The 15,189-nt window shown below is 37.4% G+C and overlaps 1 protein-coding gene across 1 annotated transcript in view; it reads left to right on the top strand.

Moving 5' to 3' along the window:
• Brr2 (U5 small nuclear ribonucleoprotein l(3)72Ab) overlaps positions 1 to 15,189 on the top strand; it is a 48,315-nt gene that overhangs the window by 11,966 nt on the left and 21,160 nt on the right. Inside the window, exons 9-22 of the mRNA XM_068769728.1 lie at positions 1,014 to 1,203; positions 2,522 to 2,655; positions 3,010 to 3,207; positions 3,413 to 3,557; positions 4,869 to 5,005; positions 6,260 to 6,366; positions 6,928 to 7,045; positions 7,335 to 7,432; positions 8,455 to 8,617; positions 8,898 to 9,075; positions 9,831 to 9,992; positions 11,807 to 11,942; positions 12,463 to 12,694; positions 14,427 to 14,604. Coding sequence (XP_068625829.1) covers positions 1,014 to 1,203; positions 2,522 to 2,655; positions 3,010 to 3,207; positions 3,413 to 3,557; positions 4,869 to 5,005; positions 6,260 to 6,366; positions 6,928 to 7,045; positions 7,335 to 7,432; positions 8,455 to 8,617; positions 8,898 to 9,075; positions 9,831 to 9,992; positions 11,807 to 11,942; positions 12,463 to 12,694; positions 14,427 to 14,604 — 2,176 coding nt within the window. The remainder of the gene's footprint in view (positions 1 to 1,013; positions 1,204 to 2,521; positions 2,656 to 3,009; positions 3,208 to 3,412; positions 3,558 to 4,868; positions 5,006 to 6,259; positions 6,367 to 6,927; positions 7,046 to 7,334; positions 7,433 to 8,454; positions 8,618 to 8,897; positions 9,076 to 9,830; positions 9,993 to 11,806; positions 11,943 to 12,462; positions 12,695 to 14,426; positions 14,605 to 15,189) is intronic.

The following is a 15,189-nucleotide window of genomic DNA, read 5'->3' as shown; positions in this document are numbered from 1 at the left end:
TTTACGTCTTTTGCATCGGCTGATGTATTGTATTGGCAAATTGTTATCTACTCGGTTTTCGGAGAATCGTGTGATTCTTTCCTCCGAAGACATTTTAACTGAATAGATATCAGATCTGCGAGAGGATCGGTTGGAGACGCCGGTCCGTGCTGCACGGACAGTGTCTCTATATGCAACTACCCGTGTCGTAAAATAGTGGGAGTTAATATACAACTAGCGCCATCTATTGGCGAGGAAGTTACATCATTTCGACATGTATAAAAAATATTCGCCAAATGTTTATTTTTAATCTTGAGAACGGGTTGGTTAATTTATTCACAAAAAAAAGACGTTTGATGTGGAGATGAAAATTGGAAACATTGTGAGAAAGCAGTATAATCGACATTTTTTAACTATTGTGTATCAAAACACCGGCAGGTCTTGGGTGAGACGCCGTGCCACTTCAAAACCGAGGAATCTACAAATGCCATACTACACGCCCTTAGCCTTTCTAAAATTCTTAGACCACCCTATGTAACATTCTTAATTATTTATTTTTAATTTGCATTTAATTTCTTTTTCGAATTGCCCCCCCTCTCCCAAAAGTCAAATTACCACTTGCGGGGCGTGGGCCTCACGTTGGGAAACATTGATTTGTTTAATGGAATCAGGCGTTAGCTCGCGGAAGTCCATCCTAAGTAAGAAAAGGACCAATATTTAGCCACTGCCGCACATGCAGTGGTACACAGAGTCTCTGTGTTTGGCACTAATCGGTGTAACATAACTCCTGAAGATGCCCCATGGAGGGGTGAAACACGTGTTGAGTAATTTGGTGGTGGCGGTTGTGTGATTCGCATTGTTTGTCGCATGCGCATTTATCAGCGGGCTGGCGGGCGGTGCATTTCATTGCACGACTACCACTGCATGTGCGGAAGTGGCTAAATATTGGTCCTTTTCTTACTTAACAATGATTTGGTTCATTGAAGACCTATGATACTAATGAGCTCCATTTGAAATATTTTTGTTACACGCAGATGGCGCAGCAGTCGGAGGTGCCTCGCAAACGTCAGAAGACTGAAGCAGAAGTTAATGAAGGTGCTGGTCAGGTGACAGGTGCTCGGAAGGTTCTAGCGCTGGAGGAGCTGGTGTTCGCAGCCGGTTCTCACTTCATGGCGAACAAGCGATGCCAGCTGCCACCTGGATCCTTCAGAAAACAGAGGAAAGGTCTGTGATACTCCTGTAGCAATTACCATTGCTTTTTGTTTGGGCGCTTCTAGGTTAGTTAATGTTAAATGATGTTAGATGTACACTCTTTCCAATCAAACCTATAGGAAATCTATAGGGTCCTTGCTAGGCTGTGGTCGACGCTCCTAAACCCAAGGTCCTAATAGCCATCTGTTCCATCTATTGATCCACTGCCATTTCAACTTGCTTATGTACTGAGCTATATCGGTTTCATTCATCAATGGATTTTGTCCTACCATGGGGTCTCATCGGGAAATCCTGAATTTAACCCGTTCCTTGGCTCATGAGAAACGTGCGATCATGTTTCTCCACCATAGGTTGTCACTATTGTATGACACATAGAACAAATACTTTTGTTTGGTATTGACGGATTTTGGATATTATGTTTCTCATAGTTAGGAACATCAAATTCATTATTAAAAAATTTTGGGATTTCGGAATACATATATATGTTCGATTGGTTGTTTGTTTAATTTCAGTTTTATTAGAGAGTCTTTTCGGTATCAACTGGTTTAAGAAACCAAGTGATATTTTGTCGGTATTGGCTTCAGTCTAATCCAGAGGTTGCTAAGCTTCTTGATAGCTCGAGCCATTGTTCGAAATTTCAAATTTTTCGCGAGCCGCAATTTAATACGCATTTACAGAACCCGACTATAAATAATGCACATCGACCTTTGGAAAGAGACAATCGACTAATTTCGGCTTCGTAGAGCGATATCTCTGTCGCACGAAATATAACGACTGACATAATGTCATATAGGCAGTATGGACAGAGATAGTGCTCTTCGAAGCCGAAATTAGTCGTTTGTTTCTTTCCAAAGGTCGATGTGCAATATTTATTGCCGGGTACTGTAAAACACGACATCGAAACTTGAGGATACCTTTTCTGACTAAAAATCAACCCAATTTTAATAGTTTTTTTTTTTCAATTGGTTTTGCTAATTTTAGAGTTAAGTTTCAATTACTTAGTGTGTAGTTTTTTAAAAAAAAAAGAATAATAAATTTATATAATTTTTACGTGTTATTTCTGGTTACAAAAAAGTTAAATATATTTCGATTTATTTATTGGTAGAGTTATATTATATTTGATTTTTTTTCTTTATTCAACTTTCTTTTTTAAAAGTTGTATTTTCTTAACCCATGGTTTACTATAGAAAATCTTAAATACAAACAAGTGACGTATTGGTTTTTACCCTAAATGGACAGAGAAAGAGGGAGATGTAATATTCTGTCAATTTTCTCCTAATCAATATTTTTAATAAGGTAATTATTAAATTGTATTATTTTTCATCATCAGGTTATGAAGAAGTCCACGTGCCGGCCTTAAAACCTAAACCGTTTGAAGAAGACGAAGTCCTGGTGTCTATAGAGAAGTTGCCAAAATACGTACAGCCTGCGTTTGAAGGCTTTAAGAATTTGAATAGGATTCAGGTGAGTTTTATGGTTGATTGGAGATATGTAATATGCTGACAATGATAATGTAATGTCTCTGAATTTATCATCATCAAGGCCCTCCCCCGTTTTGATTATCTTTTCCGTTCACCTAATGAGGGGCCTAACCATGCCGGGTGTACCATCTCGTGGTCCTGTCACTGCCCCAACAGTCATCAGATGTTTCACTGACACTTCAGACAGAATCCTTTAGATTACATTGGTGATCTTTGATCATCATATTTATTATTCCTGAAACTATAAATTTTTGTATAGGGTGTATGATACGTTGATTGGTAGCAAATGAGCCATAAAATCATCCTGTATAAGTGAATTAACCGGTTATTTTTTCAGAGTCGCATATCGAAGGCAGCGTTGGATTCAGACGAGAACCTGCTGGTGTGTGCTCCAACTGGTGCCGGAAAGACCAACGTAGCTCTCCTCTGTATCCTACGTGAGGTCGGCAAGCACGTGAACGACGACGGCACCGTAAACGTGAACGATTTCAAGATGATCTATGTTGCACCCATGCGATCTTTGGTGCAGGAAATGGTGAGTCACTACATCATTATATTTCCATAATTGATCATTATATCATCACAGATGATAAAGCAAACTTATTTGCCCAACTCTTCGCGAAAAATTCCCATTTAGATGCGGATGATGCGATACCTCTTAGCCTACAAGTCACTAGTTTTGATGCATAGTCATATTTTGAAATTGCAAGTGGTATAAAATAATTGTCTCCATTCATCAGGTCGGTAATTTCACGAAGCGTCTGTCCGCGTACAACATGAAGGTATCCGAGCTGACGGGAGACCATCAGCTCACCAGAGAACAGATCGACGCCACGCAGCTGATCGTCTGCACTCCTGAGAAGTGGGATATCATCACCAGAAAAGGTGGGAAACTTTATCATTCATTCGTTCTGTATGAAATAGTGTATTTGTTGGAAATTGATTATTGTAAGGTAGATGCATATAAAAATCATCGTGACTCTTGGTCATTTGAACATTCAAGAAATAGCGTGAGAAAATTCATTACTAGCACTATATTCGCAATTCGAAGTTACAGCGTTCTGAATTCAATTTCAAACTCAAAATATCTTTATTTAAGTAGACATTGACATACACTATTGAATCGTAGATTATTTTAACATTATAAGCAGTATGTTACTTCCAGATCGGAATGCTCATCTGCTAAGAGCTGGTCAGAAACTCAAGAATTGCTCTTTCTAAATAAAATTTAATGTTTGATGTATTCATTATAATACCAATCATGTAAGTGGGTAAACTAAATGAAGTTGCACACATGTTAATCAACAAAAAACTATGATAATGCTATTATAAGATTTATTTAATAATATAGTTTAAATTTTAGATTTAAAATATACAGTATATTATTATATGTCATAGTTCGTATAGTTAATATATCTGAGTTCTGTAGGTTCGGGCGCTGAACGACGGTGCTAGTACTTTCATATTAATAAAGAAGAATAGACAAAGGCACGACTTACACACACTTATATTACTTATATATTTGACTACACCGGTATACATACATAAGTGCGTGTGCGTGAATGTATATATATATATATATATATATATATATATATATATTTTCTCTCTCTTCGATTTCGTAACAGTTGTGTTTTTACGTGGGAGGGTAGTTAGCCCTCCGCACAACCCTGGGTAGACCCAGGTATCGCTGGATTGATCGCGTTGAGGCAGACTTGCGCGAATTGAATGTCAACCAATGGCAGACGATGGCGCAAGATAGAAGAAAGTGGAAGTCTCTCGCTTCGGAGGCCAAGACCCACTTTCACCCACCTCACTGAGCTAGCGGAGTAGTAGTAGTAATATATATATATTGCGTGTAGATATATATATAAGTAGCATGTATATTCTTTCAGCTGTCTTAATTCTGTACATGTCACTTAAAGAAAAACCACTACGTAAATATACAAACTAAGTACTAAGTAAATATACAAAATTGAACATGCTGTGAATCGAGTGTTTTCTGAAAATCGTCATCAATATATTTGGATTAATGGGAGTCAGTTTGATTTTCTTATTGATTTATATGAGGTAGCTCTTAAATTTTCTGTATATAATAATCCCCAGACTCATATACCCTTTTATATGACTAGACAAGTGCCATCTATCGTCACCATCTGTAGTCACAGCATTGTAATATATAATAACTTGTTTCAGGTGGCGAGCGTTCGTTTACTAACCTGGTCCGTCTGATCATAATCGACGAGGTTCACTTACTGCATGACGAGCGAGGGCCTGTGTTGGAGGCGCTGGTGGCAAGGACACTGCGCACCGTGGAGCATACGCAGGAGGAGGTGATCATCCACTATTCACTACTTGGAATTTAGCAGCTTCCATCGCCAATCCACCATCTTTTGTCTCTGTCTCTGTGGGAGGCACATGTGCTATAGTGAGCATGTATCACCTGTCATGATGATGGTGAAGAAAATTATCCCGATCTATCCAAAGGTTGCATATATGAAATAATAAATACATGTAACAATGTCTTGATAACAATGCATATAAACATATTAATCTAACAAAAAGCCTGTAGGTTCTTCGGCCTGATTTACCATTGGCTCCAAGTCATTAATAACAGATGATACTAAAGTATGGAAATATTTATATAATTAGTTGTCAACAGACTATGGAGATATCTTATTGACAACTAATTCTTATATATATACATCATAAATGTCAAAGTACAGTGACATTTGGCGCCATTTCTTAAAATTAAGGCGCGTTCACATTATGACATTCTTTTTGCGCAACCTATCATTGCACTTTGTTTAATAACTGCAACTTATCTAATAATTATTATTTCACATATAATACCTATATTTGCAATATTCTTTGGACAGCCTTAAATATACCTTGACGTTGGTCGCCATTTGGATGAATTTCTAAGTGTTGCCACATATTTTTCCAAAGTGCCTATAAGCACAATAAATTTATTTTGATAATAATTTTTGTATTTTATTATCTTCATCATTTAAAAATAGAGCCAAGTATATTGATGATTTGCGAAAACCTTAGGCAGGGGATTCGATTTAATTAGTTTTTATTGAATTATGTAACCTTGCACATACAGACGGATTTATTTGATCATGCATATACATTTAAAATGTGTACCTATGTGACGTCATCGTTGCTACAAACTTGGTAGTTTTAAGTGTTGCCAATTATAAAACACTTTTTTTAAAAAAACTACAAATCTTTACCTTATTTGTACTTCTTCCACGTGGTGGCGTTAAAATATGAGTACAATTAAAAGTAGAACTAGAACTTGTATTTCATGAATATGTACATATATAACTAAGATATCCATTGCTGAATATAGGTTTCCCCCATAGTTTCGATCTTAATAATGTTGTCTGTATATCTTGTGGGTGAATGTCCTTATCTGGGCTTTGTCGATCCGTGGTCTCCACTCCAGGACCTTAAGGTCCCAGCGGCTATATTCTCTGAGAGTTGTGTCTATCCACTGTCACTTCAACGTGTCAATTCTAATTCTATCTGATACAGAAAATCCGAGAATACACTAATGTTAAATATGATGTGTGTTTTAGGTTCGTCTCGTGGGTCTGTCTGCCACTCTGCCCAATTACACGGACGTGGCTGCATTCCTCCGCGTGCGACCGGAGAAGGGACTCTTCTACTTCGATAACTCTTTCAGGTGAGACACATTCTTATATAGAATATTCTAGAAGCTCTGCTTATTAAAATTTCAGTACATATTTAAGCTTTTTATTCACATATTTTTTAGGACATATCCTGTCAATTACATGGTTTTGTTTGATTGACAACGGTCTACATCTGAAATATCTTCATTATTAATGTTTTTATGGCCTCCGTTTTTCGGGGGCCCCTCACACGTTTATTTCAATGTCGGAAAGGGAATTCTATATTTTTGATAAATTTTTCATGTGTGCTTTATTTTCGCTCTCTTCCAGTCTTCACATAATCGTTCATTCACTCTTCTAACATATATCACATAATCAATCATTCTCATTCATTTTAAAGTTCCTTTTTTGCATCGCCTTTCATCCTCTCCTCAATTATCGCAGTCTATTCTTATTTTATTAGAGTTAAGTTATTTATTTATATTACAAATGTATATTTATCACAGTTTATAGTTTATTTCAATGTTTTTATTTACATTTTAATTTTATTACTTTATTCTGTTACTCATTATTAATGTCAAATATCGTTGAAATAAACTTGTTAAATCCACCAGACCGGTCGCCCTAGAACAGCAATACATCGGTGTGACGGAGAAGAAGGCGCTGAAGAGGTTCCAGGTGATGAACGATATTGTTTATGAGAAGACTATGGAGCATGCCGGCAGGAACCAGGTAATTCCTCGTTCAAACTACTAATCCAGGCATTAACATTGCTATGAGAACTAATAAATAGAAGAAAAAGCAGTAGAGTAATTGTATAGAATTCTTCAGTTCACAAACAAGTTTCCAGAAGATGGGCCACCATAATCCTACTTTTATTCTCTATTCTATTTCAATTCTTCTATTAAAACTATATGTACATATTAAATTTTATATTCAACTTTGGACACATAATTCTGCCACTAGACATCATGTATACATGTAAAACCACTTAAAACTAAGTGTAGATATATTCTTCCAGATCTTGGTGTTCGTGCACTCGCGCAAAGAGACCGGCAAGACAGCTCGCGCCATCCGCGACATGTGCTTGGAGAAGGACACCTTGGGACAGTTCCTCAGGTCAGTGCAATGTTGACAAGCTTAATGATGTTATTAAAAATAAATTGAAATTCAAAATGTCTTTATTCAAGTAGATATTTACAAGCAGTAATAAGCTACCATTCGCTACTACCTCGGAACTCTGATCTACGACCAACAGTAGGCTACGAACTAAACAGTTGCTATTTTTAAAAAAAATATAACACTAGATTTACGGATATTGATTAAATACCTATTTTTACTGAAGTGTATCAATTTGATTCGAGAAAAATGAAGGTTTTTGCAAAGAAAAAATTAAAAAAACAACATATTTTACAAATAATTATAATGGGTTTTGAAACACATTTTCTGCAGACACTGCAACTGCACTGTTCACACGTGATGTATGAATTGAATTGATGACAGAAGTAGTAATGTAGTGGAGTTGGGAAAACAAGTGGCAATGACTTTCACATAGAAATATTGTATGTTAGGAATTCCAAACGTGGAGAGAATCAAATCATATACTACTTGACTGTTGTATATGCTTGGTGGGACCATCAGATTTCATGTTGGCTCAAAACCATAAAAATAGGTATACCACATTCGATAATTTGAAATGAAGGAATGAACTTTTATATATATTTAATTACTTAAGCAAAAAAAGTAAATTAAAAAGTAATATTACAATTTATATATACATACACATATATATACATAAATATGTACATACATATGTGCGTGTATGTATGTGTATATATATATATATACATATAAATATATATATTAATGTTCCGAAATATATCTTAAACCTTCAGTTTTTACAATATGTATTATAACATATTTATTATAAGTATGTATGTTTATGTACATATGTATGTATGTTTTGTACACGTTAACTACCCATTATTTATACCTCTACTATTATCATACTATAGTTGTCTGTAAGAGATTGCCTCATGTGAGAGCGTCCATTGTACTTTTTGTTTATGAAACTATTTAAATGTATCCTAACGTGTGCAATAAAGAATATTAAATAAAGTATGGCCTGTTTACTTCACCAGGGAAGGTTCAGCGAGCGTGGAGGTACTGCGGACAGAGGCAGAACAAGTGAAGAATCCAGAGCTTCGTGAGCTTCTGCCGTACGGTTTCGCCATTCATCACGCCGGCATGAGCAGAGTGGACAGGACTCTAGTGGAAGACCTGTTCGCTGATCGCCATATACAGGTATCATCATCATTGTAATGCCTTCTTCGAGGAGACTTGTGCAGCCCGCACCGAGCGACTTCTTGCGACCTTGACTATGACGTTGGTCCACCTCGAGAACAGAAGTAACTAAAATAGCTCAGTGGCTAATACCACACTGCGATCTCCACCCTGCCTGCCAAGCGTGGCAGTTATGGTATATCCCCTTATAGTTTTTTTGGTTAAGGCTTTATTCTTACAGTAGCCTTTAGTTTTAAAGAATGTCATACATAAAAATAATTTAAATTAAATACATGCGTAGGTTCTGGTGTCGACGGCGACGTTGGCGTGGGGCGTGAACCTCCCAGCTCATACTGTGATCGTGAAGGGCACCCAAGTGTACTCGCCTGACAAGGGCAGGTGGAGCGAGCTGGGTGCGCTGGACGTGCTGCAGATGTTGGGCAGAGCCGGTCGTCCCCAGTACGACACTAAAGGAGAGGGTAAGTGCCTGTTTATATCTTAAGTGGTAATGGGCTGACCACATACTTCGCAGAACAGATGGAACTTTAAGGTTTTAGAGTAGAAACCAGGGACAGACAAGCTCAGAAAACGTCCACCTTCAAGGTAGACAGGTAATTTTTTTAAGGTTGTAAGACTGGATACAAGCCGCTTCCAACAGGTCATGTTGGTATTAAGGAGGAGGTAAATATCTAGTAGTGGATGTACTATGGCTTAAATGGTGATGATGTTGACATTTCCATCATCACCAGATTTAAGGAGGTACAGAGCAGATCGTGCATAACTTAGATCTCTTTAAAGTAACGAAGTTAACATAAGCCATTAGCTTAGATATATAATACGATTATTGGTTAAAGTGGGCTTGCCGTAAGTGTCAATGTTGGGCATGGTGCCCTATTCCTCATATATGTTTATTACTCGTCATACCTGGTGATTTACAAAATGATAGTATAGTTTTTTTTCTAATGATATAATGCTGATCTTCCAAGTTAAAAGGGGACAAGTGAAAAAGTCAGACTCCACATGCATTAATACGTGAATTAAAAATGTAGCAATAATGTTGATATTACAGCAGATGTCCCCTAGTGTCATAAGGTTCTGGAATAGATACCGCAGACCAGCAAACACAGTGTACGGCATTCTTCCCCTGGGATATATGACGTTGTTAAGGATGATACTGAGTTCCCCATGGGGGAAGCCTAGCCCATCGGGAGTTGTAATAAACTGTTGTGTTCAGGTATCCTTATCACGAACCACTCGGAACTGCAGTACTACCTATCGCTGCTGAACCAGCAGCTGCCGATCGAGTCGCAGCTGGTGAGCAAGTTGCCCGACATGCTCAACGCGGAGATAGTCCTCGGATCAGTGCAGAGTCTCCGTGACGCGGTCACGTGGCTGGGTGAGTTCATTCTCTTCTCTTACTTCTATGAACATGGTAGCAGTGATTCCGAAAATATCCCCATCCATCGCGAACCTGTTCGGTCTCTCCGTAGATAACAAGGCATTTTATTACGTTGTTTTTTGCATAAATTGGACAAAGTATTTAAAAATAGGATAATCAATATATGACAATAAGAGTTTTTAGATACTGATGGTGCTCAAAGAGGAGAATGGCGGCAACGTTCTTCTCCAAACATCACCTTTCCATTATCACTTTTATGTACGAGGGTCAAACTGAAAGTTCTTAGAAAATCAAAAACTAAGCATTCTAGCAAGTTATTAGTTTTATTATAACTTTTCAAAATAGCGTCCATTTACATCAATACATCGCTGCATTCGATGGAACCATTGAGAAAAGCACCTTGCCCACTCGGCCTTAGGGGTCTCTTCGACGGCGTTTTGAAACGCAGCCACTGCTTCTTCGGCGTCCATAAAATGTTTTCCTCGAAGTTTTTCTTTTATTTTCGGGAATAAATAAAAATCGCAGGGTGCGAGGTCGGGGCTATACGGCGGGTGACCCAGTAATTCCACGTCTGAGGTCGCCAAATAGTCGATCGTTTGCCTGGCGGTGTGCGACGAGGCATTGTCGTGATGAAGGAGGATCCTGCTGCGAGGTCGTTTCTCTCGAACTTTTTCCAAGACAAGTGGCAAACAGTTGTTAGTGTACCACTCTGCATTAACCGTTTTCTGATCCTCTAAGACAACTGTCGCGTAATGACCTGTCTTTCCGAAGAACGAGGCCACCATCTTTTTTCCAACACTTCGACCTCTCTTCACTTTAGTTGGCAACTCTTCGGAAGGAAACACCCACTGAGCAGACTGTCTTTTGGTTTCCGGATCATAACAGTAAATCCAGCTTTCGTCACCCGTTAGTATGTCGAACACAGCATTTGAGTCACCTCCGTTAAATTTTTGGATCATTTCTCGGCACCAATCAACACGGCGGAGTTTTTGAGCCTCGGTCAAATTATGCGGTATCCAGCGGGCACAAAGCTTCCTGACCGCTAAATGTTCATGGAGGATTTTGTGCACTTGACTCTTACCTATGCCTAGACTTGTCCGAATCTGCTGATAGGTCACTCTTTTGTCAGTCTCTATCATACGCCGCACAACACTGATATTGTCTTCAGTCGTCGCTGTAGAAGGCCGTCCCTCACGCAAATCATCGGTGAGATTAGTTCGACCACGTTTGAATTCATTAAACCAGTTGTAAACTGTGGCACGAGATGGGGCTTCATCGTGAAAAGCCAATCGAAGTCTATCATAACTTTCTTGTTGACTTATATGACATCGAAAGTCATAAAAAATCATTGCACGAAAATTTTCTCGGCTTAAAATTCTGACGTGCACAGACAATTTTCAATTTGCCGCCAAATCGTAAAACAAATGACAAATGAATGAAATGTATACTCAATATTATTGGTAAAGAGTTCTATTTTCAAAATTTAAACTTATTTTTTTAATATAATGCTTTTAAGTTGCCAGTTCTAAAAACTTTCAGTTTGGCCCTCGTAAAAGATACATTGTAAAATTCTACAATTAGTATGTAATATTGCTTAGTTGTTTATTTTTATGTTTTTCCACGTTTCTTCGTGTTTTCTATTTACTCTTGTAATCGGGGAATCTTTGAACTCCCCCCTTTCCCCCTAGCTGTTCTTTGTTTGAACGGAAAAGAAACAAAAAAAATCATGTAAAATAATCCAAAACAAAAGTACAGTCAGCACATAAATAGGCGTTGAGTATATAAAATGTTTTAATTTTCATCGTGATCAGGATACACGTACCTGTATGTCCGGATGCTCAGAGCGCCCTCGTTGTACGGCATCTCTCCGGACAAGCTGCAAGAAGACAATCTGCTGGAACTGCACCGCGCTGACCTCATCCATACAGCTGCATCACTTCTTGACAAGTTCGTATATGTGTTCTACGTTTGAAAATTCTTTTTTTTTTTTTGTTAATATGCATCTTTCATGTTCTGGTTGCTTAAAGTATCAATTGTTTTGAATTATATTTATATTATTTATATTTGCAAGTGTCATTGAAAAATTTTGATGGCAATCAAAAATAAATAAAATAAAAATTGCACAGGCATTTGCAACCTACCAATTAGCGTTTATGTAGTCACATAATATTCCCATGCTGAAATCTTTCAAAGAGCCATGACTTCCAGGGCCGGAGTAATCTTCTTCTTCCTTCCCTTTTCCCTTTATTTGGGATCGGGTCTCCTTATCAATTTGCGCCAGGCCACTCTATCCTGGGTTGTCTCTGCATCAAGTTGAAGGGTTTCCAGTTCCTTTCTGAGATTAGACCTCCACGTAGCTTTTGGACGCCCTCTCCCTCTTGGGAATTCTGGGAGGCTTAAGACAGTTTTACCACGTGGTCATCTGGTTTTCGTTGGGCCGGAGTAATAATTTAAATATTCTTTCCAGGGCCGGTTTAATAAAATACGAGCGCAAGTCCGGCCACTTCCAGCCGACGGAGCTGGGCCGGATCGCATCGCATTACTACTGCACCTACGAGACCATGCAGGCGTACAACCAGCTGCTGAAGCCGACCCTGGGTGAAATCGAGCTGTTCCGTGTGTTTTCGCTCTCCGCCGAATTCAAGCACATTGCGGTCAGGGACGAGGAGAAGCTGGAGCTACATAAGCTAATGGAACGGGTGAGTTGACAATAATAGGTGAACTCATTTCATCATCTCGTTTAACACACTACGGAATCATGACAAGCTCTTTCTGTACCATCCTATCTTTTACATCAATAGAGAATCCAGTTATTGACTTGACTTCACCAGACCATCTCTTCTTTCATTTATGAAGATGTCGGTATCGAACTTCCTTCAAGGAATTGATAAAAAGCTCTTTCATAACATCCCATGGTTGGCTTTTTTCAAAGCCTTAGTAATAGAATTCAGTTATTGATTGTACTTAATCAGACTAGGGAGTAAATGATCGTCCACGTGATGTTTTACCGTCTACGTTCTCTACAACCAATAGTTGGTGGAAAATTTTTGGTTGTCCGAAATATGATATAGATCGCTCGTTAATATCATGTTGAGGTATTTTCATGACATAGACATAGTAATGACCCTATGAAATATAACAAAATAATATTTATTTACCACTAGCGTCATCTAGTGTCTTAGTTGTGAACTAACGATGTATGTAAGAAAAGGACCAATATTTAGCCACGTCCGCACATGCAGTGGTAGTCGGGCTGGCGGGCGGTGCATTTCATTGCACGACTACCACTGCATGTGCGGAAGTGGCTAAATATTGGTCCTTTTCTTACTTAGGATGAACTTCCGCGAAGTAACGCCTGATCCCATTAAATAACGATGTATGTATAATCTGTAATAAAAGTACTTAGTTGATTGCAAACTGTCTATAGCGTTTTAATTAATTGTTTATAATTTTAATAAATCAATAAATCATGTAAAAATGCGGATAAAGCGGGATAAAGGAAGCGGAGAAGAAGGTAAATTAAAAAAACAACACTCAGTACGTTCACTACTGGGCATAGGTCTCCCCCTAGATTTACAATTAGACTGGTTGGAAACGGTCTTATCACACTAAATACCGTAAAAAATATATAAGACATACACCTGGGACTGCATGTTATGAAATAAACTTGTATGTTCTGAAATCATAATAACATTATTTGTGAAACAATTTTTGTGAAACTTTCAGAAATTGAACAATAAGATCATTCTAGTTATTATAGGAAAATAGTTTTTTTTTTATAAATATCGTAATTTATTTACCTTAAGAAATACATTTATTCGAAATTTTTAGTAATTGTAATTATCACTTTATGTATTATTAAAAAAATGTTTTATAATAATAACTAAAGAATTTTAATTAAAAATGGATTTCATCAAAATTTAGATTACTTTTTTTAAAGATTGTTTGTCTTTTAGTGCGACGAACGCGAGTCATATATATATATATATATATATATATATATATATATATATCTATATATATATACTTTATTATACACCACAATACCATACACACAATTTCACATACTTAACGATACAAAAAAAAAAAAAGAAAACTGAATACAAAAAAATGACAATTTCGGATGTATAGTATAAAACCACATTAAATTATAATAAATATATTATTTTTTATATTTTCATTTCTTTACTAAAGACATTGTGTAGAAAACACGGGTTATATATATAATATAATGTAACAGTTTGAACGCGAAACACCAAAAAACTCGTGAGCGATTATTAATTAATGTGTTGACAAGTCGATTGCCCATTACCACTTGGCATTACTATAAATTATATACGCATTATATTCTTTCTTTTAAGGATATCATTTTTTATTCTGTTAGAGAAATCCCGTATATATCCTATATATTATTATGTTGTTGGTTCACAGGTGCCAATCCCGATAAAGGAGAGTATAGAAGAGCCTTCAGCCAAGATCAACGTGCTGCTGCAGGCGTACATCTCGCAGCTGAAGCTTGAGGGATTCGCGCTGATGGCCGACATGGTGTACGTCACTCAGTCGGCTTGCAGACTCCTCAGGGCTATCTTCGAAATTGTGCTGCACAGAGGTATGTATCTTTTCAATATTGTGCACTAGGCACAGGTTGGTACAATGCGATTAAAATAAGAATAGGACGGGCTCTCGGCTAACTTCACTCATATAAGTACGGTCAGCATTAAATATATGAAATAAATAAATAATAATAATTGTTTTTGTTGATTGTTTAATTTGTTCTACAATGAGCAAAAGAGGTAGTGTTTTAAATCGGCGAGCTCGAGAGATTATCAGCAATGTTGATAAGTACTTCGAGGAAGAGAAAAAACGTGCCATTATGTTGTTGGACCAGTTAAAACAAGTAAGAATTGTACCAGGGCCAGATGGCAATATTCATATATCGCGTGATGTATTTGCAAGTTTCATTAAACATTTGGAAACTGCTTCGAAGGTAACCGAGCGAGTGACTTTAGCCACTGGTATTATTTTTTAACATTGCTTTATTTGCACACTATACCAAGTTCCCGTTGTGACGTCACAACATGGCGCTAGGCCGGTCCTATTCTTATTTTAATCGCATTGTACAGTAAAACCTAATCGAAATTAGTTTTTAAAAAAGGTTTTATTTATTTTTTACTGTTAAACACGTAATATACTA

The sequence above is a fragment of the Battus philenor genome, unplaced genomic scaffold (assembly GCF_028537555.1).
Source record: "Battus philenor isolate CCGP_79_NKW_IND1 unplaced genomic scaffold, ilBatPhil1.0.hap1 SCAF_29, whole genome shotgun sequence".
NCBI lineage: Eukaryota > Metazoa > Arthropoda > Insecta > Lepidoptera > Papilionidae > Battus > Battus philenor.
Note: the sequence above shows the minus strand (reverse complement) of the source record. Positions and strands in the feature narration are given on the sequence as shown.